Genomic DNA, 23,741 nt, shown 5'->3' on the forward strand with positions numbered 1-23,741 from the left:
TCCTCAGAATTTCTTTGCTATTTCAATCAAGATTGGAAAAATCAGACTGTTTTCTATAGTTTTGCTGCATTAAAAATAAAATAGAAAGAATTTGCATATTTTATTCCTATCCTTCTTCCTAATCTCAGGAGGGGATTGCATTCCAGGAGAGGATTGTCATTTAAGTGTATAAACACTTTAGTTGTATATATGTATATACACACATAAACATTCATATGTGTGAATAAAATATTTGTGGACAGTGTGCACTGAATATTAGGAGAAACATTTCTGTGATGCTGTTTACCTGTGATTGTTAATTTTTAACATTCTTGTAAATGGGTCAATCCTTTAAGTTGATTGTTTCAAAAATAGGCTTCCACTTATTTATTATGTAAAGATAATACTAAGTTTGTTTAGTTCAATTAAGTAGTCTGTGGAGGAAATTCGTATTAGTAAAGATTAGAAGAGTTTCTCCCCAAATTAAAATAACACTATACCAAGACATGTTAATAGTTTTAAACTTTTCATTCAGTTAGTGTAATGTCATATCTCAATTACAGAAGATGCGTGTTCATTTGTAGGACTTTCTTAGGAATGTTTATAATTAACAAACTCACTTTTATATTCATTTTCATTTCGGAAAGTAAACCGTTGTCATCAGTAATGGTTTAAAGAAACAGGTCCAGATTAATAATCAAAAAGTGGGCAATATGGAATGCAGTGATCTCCGTCAGCTGTCATCCATCATTATTAGAGAATGAGCTTGAAGTTTCTTTCTGATGGGAGAAATAAGTTATAATCTGCTCATACTGCAAGCTGTAATTAATTCCACTCAAGGCAACTGACACCCATTCATTAGGAGCTAGTCTGTTGTAGTGGAAAGAGGACTGCCTTAGATATGAGAAGAATCACATGTAAATCTTAATCATATTTCAGACTGTGTGACCTTTGGTTAGTCATTGAACCTCTTTGCAGTTACAGTTTCCTCATCTATAAGCGGTGAGATAAAAATACCCAACCTACATTATAGGGTTATAATAAGGATGAAAAGAAATAATAGATGTAAAACCATTGATAAACCTGTATTATTATGCAATGGATGTTACTTAGCATTAATTCTTGGTATTAGAAGATAGCTAAGTTACTGGTGCTATGAGACAGACTCTTCGTGTAAAGCTAATCGTCTCCAAGGGAATTAAATCAGTTATTTTGTATTAATCATCCCGTATTCATACCAACTAGTCTTAACAGGCCCAAGCCATATACAGTACTTCTTCTTTGCATATATTTATAATGAAAGGTAAGTTTCATTATTTTGGAGGAGTGTTTCACAAAATCTTTGAGCATGCCAACTTTCCTAGCGTTAGTATATTAGCAGAGTTAGTCATTATCCAGGGTTTAGAATGCTTACCAAAAATCTATGCAAGTCTTTTTCATGTATTCTTAAGCCCTTAGATGTTGCTAAATTAAATAAATCTTAAACAACCCAACCACAAATGTCTACTGATAAGTTTTCTTTGATACTATACTTTACTGTAAGCATTGGGTTATTTTATATTTCAGGGACATGGACTCTCAGGTTCATCAGGAATTCCAGGCCCTCCTCTACCACCTCCATTGCCAGGTGCTGGGCCACCCCCGCCCCCACCTCCGCCAGCACCACCTCTACCCGGAGGAGGTCCCCCTCCTCCTCCACCTCCTTTACCCGGGGTACATGGAATAGCATCACCACTGCCTTTGTTTGGGGGACCTCCTCCACCACCTCCCCTTGGAGGAGTTCCTCCTCCTCCTCCGGGAACAGTTGATCTGCCATATGGAATGAAGCATAAAAAAATATATAAACCTGAGGTGTCCATGAAGAGGATCAATTGGTCAAAGGTAATACTATGACTATAGCTTTATGGCTTTGCCTAGTCATAGTTGCTCATTAATGTGTGAATGATGTATTGCTACTTATAAGTATGATATAATAATTGAGAACATGACCACTGATTCTTTTGCTTTCGCTTGTGAGTTCACCGTCTTATATTCATCTTTCATAGCTGGAGAATTGGAAACTCCACAGACAACTTGAAATTAACATAGAAGACAAAAGGAAAATCAAAGTGAAAGTGGTTTTAGAGAATAGTATATGAAAAATAATTTTGATTCTTTTACCAATGTTAACTTGAATTGCTATAACATTTCTTAAATATAATCTTTGTATTAATGGGCCTTTTTAGTTATGTTTTTCTTAGAAAATTATTAGTTTTTTTTTTAGTTTTAAACTTTCAGATAGTGTGGAATCACTGGCAGTATTCAGTAGAGACATAAACTGTTTTTTTATATGATGTGTGAAAGATTTTTCTTTTGAATGTTATTTTGCTTTATTATTATCAAATAACATGTCTTATAAAAAGCTTATTATCAAGATTGACACAGTCCGCATTCGCTGGGAACGAATCTAATGAAAATACAATTAACCAGGCCACCATTTGGGGAAATGTCTATTCCAAGAACATAGTTACAGTGATATCTGACAGTATATACATATTAAATTGGTTTGACCAGAATAATGGTTAAATCATTTTTAAAATTAAGCATAAACTTATGCTTTGCTCGTAAGAATAAATGAGGTATAAATGTTTTTGGAATGTAGTTATTTTTTGTTAGGCATGATGGACCAAACTATAGGACCCAGAAGCTGCTGGCCCAGTTATCTGTGTGTGTAAATGTAATGATATGTTAATTTAGCAATTAAGCATATAGTGTAATGGCACTTACATATCACAAAGCATCATGATATGTACTGGAAAATGCACAGTTCTAATATTGGGTTTCAGTGTAGTGGCTGAGAGCACAGTTCTGTGGAGCTACACTTCCTGGGTTTGAAAGCCATCTTCACTATTTACTAGCTTGGGCAGCCCCTCAGTCTTCCTGGAGCTCAGTTTCCTCATCTTTAACATGGAGATAATAACAGGTCCTACTTCAAAGGATTATTGTGAGGATTAGATGAGATGAATTAATGTGTGAAATCACTTAAAGGAGTACCTGACACATTTTAGGAGGTATGTAAGTGTCAGCTATTATGGTTATTTTCTGCAACCATGGGAAATTTACTTTTCTGAATCTCAGTTTCCCCATTGTTAAAAATCCAGGAGCAAGAAGAAGGTATATAAGTTGGGGGGAGGGATTTACTAAATTATTTTTAAGATTCCTTCCAGTAGAAGATTTTTTAAAATGTAATTTGCTACATGGCCTGTTGCTGTTGTGTGTTTTTCTGTACACTAGTAGAAGTCTGTGACTTTCCCACTGAATGTTTACTTAAAAAGTGTTGTTTTGATAGATCCTAAAATTGATTTAGTAGGTAGATGAATAAAGGTGATATCATTCAACCTTGGTGAAAGTGAATTCTTTGAAAAATTAAATATGAAGTAATAATTTAGAACCTTACCTTTGTTATTTTTGTTTCAGATTGAACCCAAAGAATTGTCTGAGAACTGTTTCTGGTTGAAAGTTAAGGAAGAGAAGTTTGAAAATCCAGATCTCTTTGCAAAATTGGCACTGAATTTCGCTACCCAGATAAAAGGTATATTTTATTTTTTAATATAGAGTTCTTGTTCTGATATATTGAATTCAGTGCTTTGCTAAAAATTTCTAGTAATATGTACATGTATAATTTTTTGGGCAGAGTCAAACATAATTAGATTGACATATTAACTGTATTTTACCTAACAACGAAAGAAGGATAGCTTTTTTCCTATTAAATTTATTTTGCATAAATGTTATTATTCATCTGAAAATATGGGTTTTATTTTTATTGTTTAATATGTAACTTATACTCCTCTATTGTAAAGTTGTCATTTTTACTGAGAAGCAGAGGGGATGAATCTGTTGATTCACAATGTAAGAGAAAATAATGTAATTGGAATAAGTTTGGTGCCATCGTGCTTATGTAGTCTTACATTTGTACTAATCCATTTTGTTTTTTTTGGAAATTTGATAAGTTTTTTTCTATAAGCAGATTGTCTGGAATAATATCAAAATCTGGTACCTAATAAGTGTATTTTACTGATTTGATAATTGAGTGCCTTCTTTATGATTAGATTCTTAACCACTTATGAATTTCACACATAATTTTGGTACTATATAGATAACTTCTCAATCTCATAATTAATCATTGTGGTTTGTGAAATTTTGGTATTTTATTTTAACATTACTATTTTACTAATTATCACAGAATTGATAGCTTACTTAAGCATAGGAGTTTTTTCAGCCTGAGTGAGTCTTTACAACTAAGAAATTGATATATTCCACATGGCCATGCCCTTGGAATTAGCTCCTTTACCATTCATTTGTCTGATTTGTCACAACATGCCTTAGAATGTGAGAATGTGAATTTTGGAAGATTCAGAGAGAGAGAGAGGGAGAGAGAGAGAGGTGAAAATTATTCCTTTTCAGCTCTTCTAGCTTATCTTGAACACTGGAGGTACTTGTACTGTATTTGTTGTTCCTTGTAGATTGAAGCGCACACACATACAGAAATCTGGGGTGATTAGAGTATTCTGAAGAATTTTGACATTTAAGAAAATTCCTGCCATTCAAGTCTTTTGCTTCCCTTATTTGCTCTACTAGACTTCACATTTAAAGGATTCTTCAAGGACTCCAGAGATTACTATTTATTATAATCACTTTTTTTAAATTGAAAAAGTAAAACATGCTTACACATCAAGGTATTAATAATAATAATAATAATAAAAAGATGTGTGGTAAGCATATCCCTTCAATCGCAGACTTACAGCTTCTTCCCAAGAGAAACCACTCTTACTGATTTCCCACATTGCCTCCTAGAAATAGTCTATGCCTCTAGAAGCATATGTGTATATATCATTTTTTGTTTTTTACTTCTTTCTGTTTTCACTTTATATACTTGGATATTATTCCATAGTAGTTTATGTTTATCTACTTTGTTCTTTTCACATATTGCATGGTATTCTGTGGTATGGGCCTATCTGAATTTATTTACCCTGTCTCCTATTGATGGATATTTAGATTATTTCCAGCCTTTTGCTATTTCAAGCAATGCTGTGGCAAACGTGTATCTACATATATGTTTGTGCACATAGGATCTATCTGTAGGATAAATTTTAGAAGTGAAATTCCTGGATAAAATGCTGTCTGCATTTATAATTTTGATAGATATTACCAAATTTCCTTCCAAAGAGTTTGTGTCCACTTATAGTGTTACATCTAAAATACATATGAGTATCTGTTTCCCTACAAATGTTGCCTATCTCAGAGGTGAAATGGTAAATCATCCATGTTATAATTTTTACTCCTTAAATTAGGAGTGAAGTTGAGTAGCTTTCCTTCTATTCAAAGGCAATTTTAACCTCTTTTTCTGTGAACAGCTTCCTCTAGTTATTTGCACATTTCGTGTTGAGCGTTTGTTCTTTTACTTATTGATGTATTTGTATTGAGTCCCATAAGAATTATAGGTTTCATAAAATTTCAGAGTCTGTCTGGACCTTAGAAGTGATTAAGCCAAACTCTATTTTACAAATGAAGAAAGTGGAGTTTGAAACATGGAGGTTATTATAAAATCTATTAGAGTTTCTCAAGGTAGTGTGGTATAGTGGGAAAAGCCCAGAGGAAATGGAGTCATACATTCTTGTATTTCAGCTGTGATACTAGTAACCTCTGCGACTGAATTTTCTCATCTGTAAAATGAGAAAGACTAATGTTTAACTAGAAGTGTGAGAATTAAATAAGGTTATATATTTAAAGCACCCAGCATGGTGCTTGATATAGCAGGCACTCAATAAATATCAATCCCCCTTTCCCTTTCATTTAACATGATGCTGTGTGTGTGTTTGTGTGTGTTTTGTTTTAGCTATTGACACTTCTTACAACTGTTAATTCAGCAAGAGACTTCCATGCTCTTCTGAGCAGCACTTGGAAAAGCTAGTCAGTTAGAGTAGAAGCCATTCTTACTCTGGCTGCTGAAACATAATCAAAGCAAAGTAAAACCAAAGTCATGTAAAGGCTCTCACGTACTCACTACTGAGAATTCTGCATTTCCATTCCTCTTAACTCTGATTCTCTGAATTTTCTATGTGATACTACTACCTCTTCTACTTTCCTAATTTTGAATATTTGAGTCCAAATTAGGTCAGGAGCACCTTTCAGTACCATTACTTTTACTAAGATTTATTTCTGAAGGGACATTTAAAGGAACAGTTAAGCATCATAGCATATTCCATAACATAGCCAAAACAAATTTGAATGATACAAACTTCCATTTGTTTTGATAAGTATTGATTGATCTTAACTCTAACAGCTGAAGTTCCTTGTCACTTGCAGTGCCTTGATTCATAATTTGGTCAATAGGTGGCAGGATCAGTAATAAATCAGCTGGAGGCTCTGGCTCCAGGCAACTCAAACCACACTGCCCTGGCTTTCCTAGCTTCAGGGCACCACTTTTTTCCCTATTCTGCTGCTGTTTGCCACTCACGCTGCTGTGTTCTGGAAGGAGCAACATACTCGTTGTTTCTAAGACCTATTTCCAAAGCTCTTAGACCCAGTGTTCCAAAACCTCTGAGAATTTCCTCCTTCTGCAAGGGGTTTGGAAAGCTTATGTCTCTCTTCTCCCTAAATGCATTGTGAAGCATTACTGGTCTGTGTTTCAAGAAAATGTTTCACTTAGGAGTTTATAGTTGCTTCAGATTGCTAAATAGAAAGAAGTTTTAAAATAGGCTAGTTCTGATACCTATAATATTTAAGTGTGTAAATGTTTAATATAGGAAAGTACCATCAAATTATACTTTCTATTTGAATCACTTATTCCTAGAGTTGTAGAGAAAATTATTCTAAATTTCCTATTATAATCCAAAATGTTTCCATCTTAGGAGAGAATGGATCTCTCATTTCATTTAATTTGTATTTGTTGGGTACCTACTATGTGCAAGGTCTTATACTAAATAGGAGGGATATAAATGAATAAGGTCTTGCCTTTGAACCAGGGAACTCATCTAGTCAGGGAGAAAGAAAGAGGTATACTCCACTTAGTCAATTTTTATTAAATGTTAGCCTAGATAGTTTTAAGAAGCCAAAGGAGCACAAAAGAGAAACAGTTAATTTTGACTAGGGCAAATGGAGATCCCAGAGGCGGTATAATTTGTTCTGGGCCTTGAAATTTAAGCAAAATTTCAATAGGGGGAGAAGGAAAGAAGACATTCTAGGCAGAAAACACCATTAGCAAAATATGGAGAGGGTGAAGTGCATGCTGTGTTGAAAGCACAGCCTGTTGGGTTGGGACTTGGAGTGAAGGTGGTGAGGTGAATTTCACACTGAGGAAATGGGGTTTTGTTCTTTAAGCTTAGGGGCCCAATAATTTGATGATTAGCCATTGAGCGGGTCTTTGGAGGACAGATAGGTAATGGGAATTCACAGATAGATGATGGACCATTGATTGTGAATCAATACCAGTAGTCTAGACAAGATGTGATGATATCCTGATCAGTAGGAGTTCTTAATCTCTGTAGTTTCTTCTAGTTCCCAAATCCTGTGTCCTCATGCTTATAATATTTAGGGTCTTCTTACAAGCCATAATGATGCTGTATGACAAACTAGATCTCAAAATGCTCTCTGGATTAATGACAAAAAGTGTATATATTAGAGGCAGTTGGAAAAGACTTAGTATTGGGTTGGCCAAAAAGTTTGTTGTCCGTAAGATCTTATGGAAAACCCAAACACACCCGATACTTTGGACTGTATATCATACATGTAACTGTTGGAATTTGCATATGTGTTCTAGTTTTATTATTCAAATTGATGATATTTGGGGACATATGAACAACAAGGCTATAATAATAATGTCATTTTCCTTAAAAATCTATGGTAATTATAGATAATAGTGATATTATATAAGAATTAAAGTAATGATGGTTAATATTAACTAAACTTGAAATAAATAATAAAATATGTAGGTTATAACTGCTAATTCTAATTAGAATTTCTAGGGTTCTCTAAAGGCTTCAGGAAGAACAAAGATAGTGTGTGTGGAAATTGTAAGCAATTTCTTTGGTTTTAATGTTGCTTGGAGGAAATTTAAGAAATAAACATAGAAGGCTAATAAACTTTAGCTTCTTCAATAATATATTTCTGTAGTGTAATTTAGCTTTAATAACAGAAAATTGAGGTGTTATAAATATTTCAAATGCATATAAAGATCATTTTGCAATGCTTGAAATATTGGGCTAGCTTCAAAATTATGGTGGAACTGAGTCTGAAGATACATTTATGTAAAAGCACTTTTCCTCTAGGATCATATTTTAAATTATGTTTCTTAGTCTTAAAATCAGCTGGTTGCTTTTGAAGATACCCACCCTTGTTTGGTTGCTTAACACAGTCTTATATATTTAGCAAATCAATGAAAGAAAAACCAAAAAAGTGTTAAAATCTAATTTATCTCTGTCTTTATAATATAGGAAGTCTTGGAATTGACTTCAAAATAATGAGATGTCAGTCTCAGCACACACTCCTTATAAATGGTGCTAAGGTGTCCTGAGAGACCTGGTGTCTTAACAAATAATTTGTCATCTTAATGACATAATATACATGCTTCTTAGTGTAAGCGTTAATATGTAAGGGAACAAACCGAGAAGGCTTTAATTTTTTCAGGCAGCCAGCTAAAAACCATATATAATTTAATCATTCTTATTATATCTAAATTCTTTGAATATATATATTATCACCTTATCAAAGATTTTTTCATTATGAACATTTTAAGTGTTTTAACTTAATGATGACTCATGTTTTCATTTCCAGTTGGCTTGTGGAAGAGGAAACAAAGAATTCATGAGCCAGAGGTCCATGCCATTACTTAATTATAAGAGTCACTAATTGTAAAGAGAAATTGAGGCAGTGTATCTTTAGCCTTCTGAATGAGTAGGCTTCAAAATAGCTCTTTCTTTACATATTGGTGATGGTATGGTGACTGTACTACTACCTACACCATCACTACTAATAACAATAATAATAATAGCAATCATAATAATGACAATAATAGCAGTAATATCACATATATTAAGCATTTACTATGTCCCAAGAGATGTGATAAGCATTTTAAATTCATATCTCATTTAGTCCTCACACCAGCCCTAGATAACCTATATTATTGTTTTATAGATGAGGAAACTGAGGCTATGGGAATTAAGAATTATGTCTTGTTTACATAGCTAGTAAGTGGCAAAGCTGAGGTTTGAACCCAGGTTTGTTCTTAATCACTTCCCCATGTTGTAACAGTGGCTTTTATGCCCTTAGTAATTTGTGTGTTTTGTTGCATAGTTAACTGATCCCCCTTTTTTTTTTTTTTCTGTGGTAGGCGGGCCTCTCACTGTCGTGGCCTCTCCCGTTGCGGAGCACAGGCTCCGGACGCGCAGGCTCAGCGGCCATGGCTCACGGGCCCAGCCGCTCCGCGGCATATGGGATATTCCCGGACCGGGGCACAAACCCGTGTCCCCTGCATCGGCAGGCGGACTCTCAACCACTGCGCCACCAGGGAAGCCCCAACTGATCCCTTTTTAAAGCTATAGTTTCACATATATTATCTTGTGAAATGTGTAATCCTATTATTCTGGCACTGAAGATAGTTCTTTAGAACTTAAACCAAAGCTAGGAAGTTGTATATTTGGAAGGGAATAAGGTTATTTTTTTTCTATGACTAAAATTTTTAAGGCATTTTTTGAATGGAATCTATCAGTTGTAAAGCATTGCTATGACTTAAGGTCTGTCTCTTCTAATAATGAATGAAGGAATGTGGTCTTCATGTCATTAGACATTTGGTAAGGATATATTAATATACATGGGGTACATAAAGTAATGAAATCAGTTTTTCATGGGGCTCCTTTGAGGTTAGCTTTATAACATTATAGACACCTTGTGTTATTTTAATATGACACTTTTTAGCTATGAGTTAGTGAGACTGTCTCTCCCCATTTCAGTAATTTTTGCTTATATACATTGTATGGATTAGGCACAATAACAGGTGTTCAGTTGATAGCATTTACAATTCACACAGATAATCATTCTCATTTAGAATTATTGTTCTAGCTAAATTAGTTTTATTTTGACAAATAGAAATTATTTACATTGAAATCCCATGGAATTTTTTCACACAGCTATATAAAATATAATGGGGTGTGTTTTGGTCCAACTGTATATTGATGGCATTTATACCAGTTCCAGACTATATATTTTACATGATATAAGAAGTAAGGGCAAGAGGTTTCTCTAATTTGTTTAAGAGAAATATATTTAATTTAGGGATATGCAAATCTTGTAGCTTTTCTGAGGCATTATATATAAGTAATCCTTTGGCCAATTAGTCCTTGTGGGTAAGAGTAAATTTAATTCTTTATTTTTAATAGGTTATTCAGTAATATCTGGGTGTTATCTTGTTTTCACTAATTTTAAACTGTGTTTTTTGGGACCATTATTATAATTTTCATTCATATCATTGTTTTTTGATTTGCTTATGTTTTTATTTTTTCCAGTTTTATTGCAACATAATTGACATATAACATTGGGTAAGTTTAGGGTGTACCACATAATGATTTGATATATGTATAGATTGCAAAATTATTACCACAATAAGTTTAGTTAACATCCCTTAACTCACATAGTTAGAAACTTTTTTTCCTTGTGATGGGAACTTTTTTTTTTTTTTTTTTTTTTTTTTTTGCGGTACGCGGGCCTCTCACTGTTGCGGCCTCTCCCGTTGCAGAGCACAGGCTCTGGACGCGCAGGCTCAGCGGCCATGGCTCATGGGCCCAGCCGCTCCGCGGCATGTGGGATCCTCCCTGACTGGGGCACGAAACTGTGTCCCCTGCATCGGCAGGCGGCCTCTCAACAACTGCACAACCAGGGAAGCCCTGATGGGAACTTTTAAGATTCACTCTTAGCAACTCTCAAATATACAATACAGTATATCGTTCACTATAGTCACCATGCTGTACATTACATCACCAAAACTTATTTATTTTATAACTGGAAATTTGTACCTTTTGTCCATCTTCACCCAATTCCCCTACCCCCTATCCCCTGCCTCTGGCAACTACAATTCTCATCTCTGTTTCTATGAGCATATCATTATTTTAAAACAACGTTTAACATCTTGTAGGTGTGTTGATTGAGTGAGCTTAATTTTGTTATTTAGTGCCCTCCAGATACTGTACGGGAGATGACTCAAGAAATTAAAAATTATAACTTAAAAATATCAGTTCCATTTTAACACAAGTTCCTAGGAATACAGTTACACTTGAAAATGGCTTCACATTTTTGTGGAAGTTGGAAGAATTTTAACTTTTTATTTTATTGTTGTGGATAATGTTAGTTGCCTATAGCTATTGATACATAACGAATTATCCTGAAATTTAGCAACTTAAATGAACACACATTTATTTTCTCACAGTTTCTGGAATCGTGGCAGAGCTCAGCTGAGTCCTCTGTCTCAAGGTCTGTCACAAGGCTGCATGTGAGGTGTTGTCAGGGTTGTGATCTAATCTGAAGGCTTGAGTGGAGGGTGATTTTTGTCCACCCATATGATTTTTGACAGCATTCCGTTCCTCCAGGACTGTTGGACTGAGGGCCACCATTCGTCTTTGCTTGCTTTTATCCAGAGGCTGCCCTCAGTTCCTTGCCTCATGGGCCTCTCAGTAATGCAGCTGACAAAAGGCAGTTTGCTTCATCAAATTGTGCACACCCAGAAGAAGTGAATAGAGAATAGAAGCAAAAGGGAAGTCACAGTCTTTTGTAGCCTGATTTCATCATTGGAAGCAATTAACTAGGTCCAGGCTTCACACACGGGGAGGAAATTTACTCAAGGGCATGAATACCAGGAGGCAGGAAGCATTTGGAACCATTTCAGAAGCTGCCTACCATATGGATATATACAATTTGATTTCTCAGTAAGTACAAATGCTATGGCATCTCTCTTCTTGATGACTTCAACAGAATCCTAAGTAGTCTGGTCTCTCTGCCTTCCGTCCTCTTTCCTTGTGATCAGTTTTCTACAACCTAATCAGAATTGTCTTTCTAAAGTATAAATTATCCTGGCACTCCTATGCTTGGAACATTTCACTGACCACCCCTTGTCTCCTAGGGAACCTAAACTCACGCATTTCAAGGTCATTTGCCTCTTCACTCTCCCTAAAACATCCTCAGGCTGGACTCTTTTGTTCCTGGAACAGAGACACTTACAAGGCTTTGCAACTTCTCTCTGAACCTTCACCAATTCTTCATTTAGCTTCTGTTTATATGACACTTCTGTCAGAATGCAGTATTCATAATATATTATAATTGTCTTCATTCATTTGACTCCCCATCAGACACTGAACTTGTTGCAGGCAGGAAGAAGTGTTTCCATTTTGTTTACTGTTTTTTCCCAGTATGTAGTATAGCTTCTGGCAAGTATAAGTGTGTTTGATGAACACACAAGAGAATTACAGTTATGTGTACTTAGTTTCATAGTACCAAGCAAATAAAATAAAGTATGGGTGCTAACCCAAAATTTAGGCACATAGTAAGAAGTGTGTGTGTATTTAATGATTCATTTGGTGATATATATAATAGAACCTGTTTTTTGAAAATCCTTCTTATAACTGATTAAATACCGGAGATCTACATAATTGAATCTGGCTGTGGTAGTTTGTTAACGTTATTTTGCCATTTAAGTTCCTATGATTTAGTAATTCACTTCATTTAGGGGTGTGTGTGTGTGTGTGTGTGTGTGTGTGTGTGTGTGTGTGTGTGTGTGTGTACTACCACAGATTTTTGTTGAAATTTTCAAAAATGAAAGCCAGATTTTTTTCATAGTGGCCTGTGGTTGATTTAGTCAATAATTTTTTTAAATTTATGGTTGGCCCACTTAAATAAACAGAAGTTTAGTGTGCTAAAGTGAATGTCTATTTCATGATTTGTTGTTTGATTCTAAGCAAACTACTTAGCTTCTTATTGTCTCTAAACAACAATAAAGTAGAATAATGATCAGTAAAATAGAAAAACCATCAATCGGAGCCTTGTGAGAATGAAGATAAATACATATCACAGACTCAACAAAACTGACAATTTTAACAATTACAAATGTTAATATCTGTTGTGCACTTACTATATGCCAGATTCTTTGTTAAGTGTTTTCCGTGGATTATTTCATTTAATTTTTTCATCTGTCCTATGCTGTAGGTACTATGATTGTAGCCATTTTACAGATGAACAAAGTGGAGGTAGAAATCAAGCTCAAGCAGGATGATTCCACAGCCCATGTGCTTCACCACTTTGCTTTGCTTACTCTGTGGGCAAAGTCATGGAGATAGGGTTCATTAGAGCAAGACTGAATCCACAGCCTGTGCTTTTCAACATCACTGCATCTCTCTGTAGTATGATTGTGCCAATTAAAGCTCTATTAACAAAAACCTCAATTCAGTATACCCTTGTCTGTCCCATAGGACAAGGATAGGCTATTTATGTGATCTTGCCCTTTTAAGTACTTTATTCTTGTGCACTCAATGCTACCTAGCTTATGTAGAGTATTAATGTATTTCTATTAATATGACCCAGTAAAATTATACTCATAAAGTGACAGAACTGAATGAATCAATTTGCCCACTAAACAAACAAACAAACAAAATGTACATATGGTGTGTTGAAAAACATAGCTCCCAATATAAAACCAATCTAGAAAGAGTGACAATATATTGAAGTTCCTAGCCACTCTTGGCTAAGCTCTCCACATATGTGTGGTGTGCCTTTAGTTTATCCAGTGGCCCAGTACTAATACTAGTCTGATGTTTCCCTGCCTCCCCAGCACCATTACCTCATGCTCTTTGTCATGTGTTGACACTGGCTTAAGGATCATATTTTTAATTTAAATTAATTTTATAGGAACCTAAACAAACTGTGTGATGCATTCAAATGGCAGATATAACTCTTGTGAATTGTCAGTGTTCCCTCCATGCGAATGGCTTACTGAGAGTTGACTGTGTCTGGCTTCACGTGATAAGAATAGACTGATAACATGCTCCTGGCAATGTGTGAGCAATGTGTTGTTTCCTAGCATGTAATTGCTTTTAATAGAAGGCAGCAAAAGTAACTACTCTTTGACATGTGATGCTATTAGGATGTTTGTAGTTGTCTTTGAAAAGAGAAGCTAGTGTGATTAGGTACCTTTTGTTCCATTAACAGCAATAATAAAGACGCTATCACTCCTCTCCTAGGTTTTACTTACTATTTGCTCTTTCAGTACCATTCAGATCACATTCTTGTTAATTATTGGCATTTCTATTCTATTTCACATGCTTTTGTTTTCCCAATGCTGACAATTTAAGTATTTTAATAATTTATTGTATTATCAAATGTTAATATATCTGTATGATGGATCAGAATATGGTTCTAAAATCCTTGTGTCATAGTTTTATAGACATTCATTGTATAAATAATATTATCATTTGGCATTACACAGCTTCTTAATCCATTTTAGGGCATAATCTGACCACATATAAAGGTGAAATAATAGGAAATTAATTTCATAGATTTGAAGCAGGATTTGGGGACACATCTAGCCCTTTTAAAATTATTTCCAACAGAGATATAGTTTAGCTAAGGGATTCCTTTAGAATTTAAAATTCCTTAAAAATTTGAAACTTTTTATCCTTTCCTGAGATGACTTCTAATTAGCCATAGTGTTTGTTAGGTTCACTTATATATAACCTATGAAAGCAGTGAGATTTTTCATATTATTTTCTGCTTGTTATTTGGTTTACTAATGTCTGTCATCCGTATAAAAAGATGATGCTAACTACCATAATTAATAGGGCATGGTACTATTTTGATTTCCAGTGGTAAGAATGTTTTTAAACTGATCATTTCATCTATTTTTGCCTAATGTTTCTCATGACCAGTGATACTCATTTATGATGACAGTGGGTTAGGGGTAGAGTTTGTGCCCATGGTGCACAAACCAGGTAACTGACTCAGTAAGCCTTGAACTCATGATCTTGGTGTGGTGTTATAACCAATTTAAACAATATGATGACAAAGGTAACTGTCACTATTTTAAACAGCTTTTTCTATAGTAGATATGAACTTGATAGTGTTTGCTTTCTGCAGTAGCAGTGCGTGACAACAGCTTCATACTGTAGGGTTCTTGAATTGTTTAATATTGAAGACTTACAAAAGTGCTTTTTAAATTTAGTACCTTACCAGATAAGGATATAACCATATATTATTAATCTTGTAGAAAAAAGAGGCAAGCCAATTAATTCTTAATTTTGCTATTTTCAGGGACATAACTGAATATATTTTAACTAAGCTTTTTTTGAGAGAGATAGTAACTTGTACAAAGCCTTTTCATCATTATCTTAATATTATGGTATCATTTTCACTTTGTTTCAGTGATAGTCTACATTTCTTCATACCTTCAGACATCGAGGCAATTCTTTATTGTTATCAGCTATTATTATCATTCTCTTAAATTTAATAATTTTTTCAAAATACCATTATCAGTTTCCTTGGTGGGCAGATTATATTTGTGCCTTGACGTTTATGTATTGCATAATATTTGCTTGGGAGTTATTACCAATAAATAAGTTTATTAAATTAGACTAGACCTTAGTTAGGATCTAATAAAGTAGTAGTCTTAAGAGTTTGCTCTGATTTTTATGAATATTACAAGTGACTACAAATGGCTAATCTTTTCTTTTTATAATTTAGTATTTATGAGATGTATGTGACAACTCTCAGTTATCTGCTTTAATAAAGTAGAATGAATGTATGGAACTGTTGGGGGTATAACTGGAAGGTAAAGGCAATTAAATGTTTTTATAGTGGTCTTTTTCTTGCATTTCAGTATCTTTAGCTCAGGCCTATTTGTGTTTTTTTGGATTAGGAGTAAGAAACAAAAGAAGCTGTGAAAACTACTGTCCTTTGGCAAGATCTACTAGGGCTTGTTTAAAGACTTTTCAAAGATAATTTTTAAACCCTTGTTAGCAGAGAGAAAAATGTGCTCTTGGCCTTTGGAAAACCCATATTGGTCCTGTCTCATACCTTAAGTTTCTTCTACTGTGCACATTACAGAAAACTGTGTATCTACTATTGAATTTCTTTATGGTCATAAGGATTGCAATGGATTTGTCCTGTTTGGGGTGCTATTTTAAGTTGTAAGACTCTCTTTCTGTAGATTGTCTTAATTCCCCCATCTCCATTTTTTGTCTCTTGTAGCAACAGTGATATTGTTGGTAAGGGTCCAACAAACACCTCAGGATTGATATGGTTAGAATTGCAATAAATACATGTAAAACGGATTCATTCGTGAACTGTGGTAGATTCAGTTTGGTCTGTGAGTGTTCTGTTGGCTGGTTACCAAGGGTACTCTGTATTTCTTAGCCACTCAGCAGTAGACAACCAGGAACATACATATGAACTAGAACTTCAGTGTTTATCTAATGGGAGAATATGGATATAGTGACAGAGAAGAGTTGATTCAAAACGTGTTTGTTACATACCATACATTCTTCTGAACTTTTTATATATATGAAATCATTTTATTAATCCTCAGGAAAGAAAACCTATGAGGTGATGTTCTTATCTCCAGTTCTATAGATGAAATAACTGAGTCACAGGAAGATTAAGTGACTTGCCCAAAGGTGACAAGGGTAGAAGATAGCAAAGTTGAGTTTGAACCCAGTGCCCTTACTTATGCTACAAACTGCCAGGTTCCAGTTCATTTATGTAAGTGGTTCAGTCAGTCATATAACCGGTAATCTAGGTTCCTTTTATTCATTTATGAAGTATATATCATAGAAACCACATTCCACTTCCACTGGCCCGATACATGCCTACGCAGGTCTGGGGTTTATCTGGAAGCCGGAATGGGTGGGTGTGACAGCAGGGAAGAGAGTTAGTCTGGTTCAGTGATAGACGCTAGCTGTGGGAGAATTTCCAGACTATCCACATTTCTGAGTTGCTTCTGTGTCTGAACAATATTATTCATTCTTGGCATCTAAGTGTCCTTGTTTTAGAATCAAATCTTGAAGTGGCATTTGCAACTTGAGAAGGACATGAAAAACTCTTAACAGCAGTTGCTGCTGTTGTTTTAAGCCCTCCAACTGTGTATTAATTCTTACCAAAAAGTCTCTCCTACTGTAACTGCTCTGTAGGAAGGGTTTCAGAATTCCCTTATTAGGAATTACTGCAAAAGGTTTTTCAAGTTTATTTCACTGTTCTCTTAAAAGAATTCTTAACAGATATCGCTATGTCTTATATTTGATATAGTATTTATATATTGATCATTATCCCCTACTATCTACCCTTACTAAAAAGGAGGGGGTTAGAGTCTGTCAGTAATGTTCTCTCTTCCTGGAGGCCTCCAGTTCATCTAACTCCTAGAAACACTGTAATATAGGTACCTAAATTACATTTCACATGTATAATGTAAATATTAATGCTTTCCTAATAGTCTTTTGAAGTTTGGGGTTTTGAATTTCAAGGTCATTTCCAAATGTCTCCTAGGAGGTGACTGTGTGTAGCAGTTGCAGGCATGACATATTTCTTTGACCGAAAGGAATCAATATTTCAACTTATCAACAAGCATTTTTTATACTGTTTCAAATAGATTGCTTTAGCCAAGTTACTGAAAATGTGTAAACCATTTGAAAGATTGTGGAAAGTTTAATTTTATAACAGTTTTTGTCAAATTAGTTATTAAATTGAAATCATGCTATGTCATTTTTATTTTTTGTATGAAAAGCACCTGATCATTTATAAGAATAATCTATTGAATGCACATCAGTACTGGCTTGCTAAAATGTTGGGTGTCCAATGGGCATTCCCTTCAAATTTTCTGCCCTTTCCAATTTTGAATTAAGGTCGGATTAGAGAGTTTACAGAAAATATTTGAAATTTGAATCAGCAAAAGAGGTTATATAATGGGATTTGATATGTTAGTGATATTAATATGTGCATTTGTAACATATCAATAGTTGGACATTATGAATAATGAAACCTATCAGTTTACCTAGAATAAGGTTGCTTTGAGAATTTCTGAACAAATTTTAGCCTGAACATTGCCATTAAGGAAATTCACCTTGGAACCAAGCAACTTTCCATGCAGAAACTAACAGAGTTGCCAGGACATTGGAGCCTGTGGAATGGCTGCTTATAGAACATCAGTATTTTACTTATCATATTAAAATTCATCATTGTGATCTTTGGAGAGGAAAGGAAAGTATGCCCTACTTTATTATTTATATTATGTATATCTGAATAATAGAAATACAAAACTTAAGCAATTAATGTTTTTTAAATTAAATTAAATTTAATTTTTTATACAGCAGGTTCTTATTAGTTATCTATTTTACACATATTTGTATATTTGTATATATGTCAATCCCAATCTCCTAATTCATCCCACACCCACCCCCCCCACCGCTTTCCCCCCTTGGTGTCCATACGCTTGTTCTCTACATTTGTGTCTCTATTTCTACCTAAGCAATTAATATTTTAATAATGCCTTCACTCTTTAGGATGTGTACCCTGAAATCTATAGAATTAAAGCAACCTATTTCCTTTACCATATAGAGGTGGGCAACTGGGGCACATGTAATATTAGACAGCTCTTTGCCAGTCAGAATAGACAATATTTTGATATACTAATAACTGTTAGTGAAGGCACTAGCTATGAGTTAAATATACCATCTAATAAGCTTAATATATTGATATACTAACCACTGTACAGAATTTGCTGGCTGTGGACAATACATTTCCCAAGAGATATTCTCTGCTAATCTCCATTACTGAGCAGTGATTGAAGATTTTTTTTGAGACTAAATTTTAGTGAAAGATGAAATAGTTTTTTATAAACTGTGCATATAATAATGTGTCTAAATTCAGTATAACTAAACTTTGTAAAATAGTCCTCTTTTCACCTATTTCCCTCAGACGCACACATCTCCCCTCTCCCAGTGGGCCCAGATACCTGCATAATCAACCTAGTGACAAATTTACGTTTCACAAATCTTGGATCCACTGATCCACTGATGCTTGGGAGCTATATTTCCGTGTGTAGGTATTAATAAGTAATGATGGCCTACATGGAGACTAATTTACTGTAGAAATGAGTTAACAGCATTATTCTAGCAATTCCTCCAAGCTGCCATTGAGGCTGCGTCTTCCTTGTCTTATTTGCACATTCAACAAATATGTATTGAATTTCTATTATATGCTATACACTACTAGTTTTCTCAGAATGTTTATTGCTCCATTAGTCCTGTGACCCACAGAATGAGTAACTGAATTCCCAGTGGTGAAAAAGGATTTTGTTTATCTTGTTTTGTCATGACAGAATCCCTGTATTTCTGTACTTGCAGCCTTGCTTGCTTACTTAAAGTCAAGATAACTATTTCTACTACCTTCAAGAATTTTCTAGGATCTAAATTATTTCATTGTTGTTGGTTAGACATGCTTAACCTGTTACATGTTAATTGAACCACTGTATTCAATGACAGACAGTATTTTCCAGAAAGTTTCTGCTTAGTTATTCTCATTGCCCTATTTTTATCAGAGTCCTCTCATTGCTTCCTAAAACACAATACGACCAAAATGTTCCAGTGGACTTTGGGGTCAACCTATATTTTGAGGTTTGGAAATGGGAGTGAAAACTACAGCAGTTAGAATATGCAATAAAAGGAAAACTAAATTCATGATAAAGGCTGTTAGGGGTGGTATGATATGCTTGTCACCTCACTATGGCATTTGTTTTACAGAATTAATACAGTAATATGATTTTCTTTTTTTGAGGGAACTGCTTATATTTTCTCAGAAATGTGTTTTTTATTTTCAAGAAGTATATAGTAAACAATCTTTCTAGAAATTCTGAGTCCCTTAATAGTTATCAGTAAGTTTATTTTTCTATACAGTCTTTTTTTTTTTTTTTTTTTCTTTTTGTGGTACGTGGGCCTCTCACTGTTGCGGCCTCTCCCGTTGCGGAGCACAGGCTCCGGACGCGCAGGCCCAGCGGCCATGGCTCACGGGCCCAGCCGCTCCGCGGCATGTGGGATCTTCCCGGACCGGGGCATGAACCCGTGTCCCCTGCATCAGCAGGCGGACTCTCAACCACTGTGCCACCAGGGAAGCCCTATACAGTCTTATATTAACAAATAAAATTATTGAGCATCTACTCTGTACCAAATGCTATCCTTGGATGGGGGGGGAGGGGATATAGCTGTAATTAAAGTAGATGTGATCTTGATTGTGTTAGAACTTACAGTCTAACAGAAACAATATAATAATAAACATGTCATTAAATTAATATGAATTTCAGTTGGTGTTAGGTATCCTAAAGATGTTATAATATAGTGATGTGATAGAGAATTCCTTAGGTGGGCAATTAAGTGTGGCGGTTAATTAAGGGAAGTCATTTTAAAAGCATATAAATTGGGGAATTTATTTATTTTTATTTTTTTTGCGATACGCGGGCCTCTCACTGTTGTGGCCTCTCCCGTTGCGGAGCACAGGCTCTGGACGCGCAGGCTCAGCGGCCATGGCTCACGGGCCCAGCCGCTCCACGGCACGTGGGATCTTCCCAGACTGGGGCACGAACCCGTGTCCCTTGCATCGGCAGGCGGACTCTCAACCACTGCACCACCAGGGAAGCCCAAATTGGGGAATTTAAAACACATATCTTCAGGTGCAGAAGCCAACAGGATTTGTTGATGGGTTGGGTACCGGGGGGTAAGGAAAACACAAGGAATCTGATTACTCAGAGGTTGGGGGCTTGAGCCAAATAAAGTATTGTACAATAAATATCCTATTCTAGCCACACTAGAATCAGAAAAGGCTGAGAGGGATGGTGTTGACAGAAAAAGTGGTCAGAGGATTAAAACAATGTAATAATCAAGAGAAAACCATCTTTGGATGTACTATGCTAGTATTTCCAAAGGTAGGAAATACAGTGCAGTTTGAATTAGTTCAGTGTTGATGCATGGAAATAAGATGTATCTCTTTGGCATTAACCTTTGCTTCAACTCTAGGGGTTTGTGCCTCTTTTGATTTGACTGTAAAGACAACCTTTACTTTTTCCTCTGTGTTTAACTATTTGCTCAAATGAACATTGCACTTTTAAGTGTTTCTTTTGATTTACGCTAGGCTGAGGTCACATTGTGTACTAAGTATGAATTAAGTACGAAATGAACAGTTTTGCTCTGGTGAAAAGAGAATTTTATTCTCATTCCAACTAAATCTGTGATCTAAGGAGGATCTTTACTTTCTTTGTGTGCCTGAGAGGCACCGAAAGTGTACTGATAAAAACCCTATTGTCGAGTTCAGAAAGATAGGTCATTTCTTTCAGATCTTTTACTAAATGGCCTGAAGCACCAGATTCCAAAGTCCACTTTCCATATAGAAATAACACCCTCTATCTAGGAAATTTTAAAAGGTTTTGCATCATCTTGTTCTACGAGTTGAGAGTAAACTTATCGTTTATTAATTATTGGGAAATTGCCAAAATGGATTATACATATGTGACAAAAATGTTCATGTTAACTTTTAAAGTGTTCTTCCTGTGGTTGTATTATTTATGATAGATACTAAAGGGCCTTCTCACTCATTTCTTGGTGCTTCACACTTAAGCAGCTCTCCCTCTGATAACTTAGTCCTACAGAATGAGCGGAATTAGTAAAGCAACTGTGATTGTTAATTATTTCCTTGTCTTTATAACCCAGAAAACTTAGCACCGAATCTTAATCTTCAGTGGGTTGGTTGAGCTTTCCAACTTTATTCATGACCATTGATATATATCATTTGTGATATTTTACTTCATTTCATATAAGCAGAGAGGTGTTTTAGCACCAGTATGACAGTTACGTTTGTGAAAGCATGGGAGAATTGTACTCAGGAAGATAATGCAAATTCTCTGTATGATAATCTTTTCAAATGGCATTCTAGCACATGTGGAAAGCATATTGCAATTGAGATATGCTAACCTGCATCTAATATAGCTTAGTTTATTTGATTAGTGAACTCCAGAGAAAATTTTTTGGAAGGCCTCTGGAAGGTATATAAGAAAGTTTCAAAGCAACTCTTTTAGGTTATTGGTCTCTCTTCTGTTTCCAGTGTTTATTTATCAGTTGACATTTTGAAATAGTAATGTATAAAAGGGATCACACAATTCTAGTCACCGGTTTTTTGTCTTCTAAAAATGTTATCACAATGGGGATTTTAAAACGTGTGTAGTCATGCATGTGCATATGTATGTAGAAGGGTAACCAACATATATTAGTGTCTTATATAAGTTGCACACATAAGCCTATCTATAAATTTATATAACTTGTCTACATTTCTACATAAAATCTCAGTCATTTGTGCATGCCCTAGACGAAAGTGGATTCTGGCCTGCTCAGGAATTCTTCCCTCATACTGGGACTTTAACACAGGGAAAAGGCCAGCTTCAACCTAGAGATGGTAGAAAGCTAAGCAGTAGAAAAAGTGATTTGTGCCAGGCTTGGAAAACCCCAGTCTTTCCATTTCGATATTCCAGAAAGGCTCTTTCTAGGGGCATGGTACCGTAGGGCCAGGACTTCTGTTATGGTTGTTTATTGCACAGGGATGCCCTACTGCAGGTCTGACTAGGACAGCAGTTTGGTGCAAGCTCTACTTGCCAAGTTGTGTATCCGCAGGTCTGCATCCAGCTTCTTTGATTTGCGCAGTAGTGTTGTAGCCCTCCAGAGGCAGCCCAGCGCATGCTGCTCATACGCCAGGCAGCACTGAGCATGACTACTGACCTTCAGTCCTCATGCTCCCCTTGGAGTGTTTCCTGCCGTGCTTCCTGCCCTGTGCTGCTTCATTCTCTCCTCCTCTTTACTTTTCCATTGCTAGCAGGAAACTAATTCCACTAAAGGTGCTTAATTATTTGTCTTTGTTGGGAATAAGGCAAATGTTGACCTGGAGAGTTATATTTGCTATAATTATTATGTCAATATCACTGGCATCTGGAATGTATCTCAGCATTTTCTTTCTTTTCTCAGCACCCTCTTACTTAAAAATGCAGCATCCTTAATTGCAATTTTCATACTTCCTGACCTCTGGGTGAATGATTGAAGTCTTGTGCATTAAAAAGAAAATCCAATTTAAATAAACTCACAAATGGAGGCTGGGAAGGAAATGATAATAATAACGGCTCACACTTCCATAGCTTTTCCTCTGTGCTGAGCATTGTTATAATTGTCTTACATGCATTAACTCATTATATCTTCTCAATAAACTCCTTGACTTTACTATTATTAGTCCCATTTTATATATGAAGAAAATAAGGAACAGAAAAGTTACATAACTTGCTCAAGATAACACAGATACTAATAAATGAGGGGATGATGATTCAAACCTAGGCATTCTGTTTCATGGCATTTTTTAATGCTATAATTTATGAATTTGCTAATTGCCTTGATATCATTTTCCCTTTAACATTTCATCAAGCTGTGCAATAAATCATCACTTATTTTTTCTTGCTATTCACAGGGGACATAGTAGCATCATATCAGTAGCTATCAGAGGTTTTCTGTTTAATCAATATAGTGTTTTGAGAAGTTAGTATATTATAAAAGCACCATTTCCATAATGGATGACTGGAAGAACCAGCTTATTGTATATATGTGAACACATATAAAACCAACAGTTTGTTTTCTCTGTCTCTAAGCTAATGGTGTAAACTTCAGTGTGCCTTAAGTGCGGTT

General features: G+C 35.3%; 1 protein-coding gene across 4 annotated transcripts in view; it reads left to right on the forward strand.

The window, feature by feature from the left end:
* Window positions 1-23,741, forward strand: part of DIAPH2 (diaphanous related formin 2) — an 886,034-nt gene that overhangs the window by 285,242 nt on the left and 577,051 nt on the right. For all 4 annotated transcript variants that reach the window (XM_082609568.1, XM_082609566.1, XM_082609565.1 and 1 more), the window contains 2 exons: window positions 1,546-1,860; window positions 3,436-3,550. In XM_082609568.1, the coding sequence (XP_082465694.1) occupies window positions 1,546-1,860; window positions 3,436-3,550 (430 nt within the window). The remainder of the gene's footprint in view (window positions 1-1,545; window positions 1,861-3,435; window positions 3,551-23,741) is intronic.

This window comes from Mesoplodon mirus, assembly GCF_964341445.2.
Source record: "Mesoplodon mirus genome assembly, chromosome: X".
NCBI classification, from domain to species: Eukaryota; Metazoa; Chordata; class Mammalia; order Artiodactyla; family Ziphiidae; genus Mesoplodon; species Mesoplodon mirus.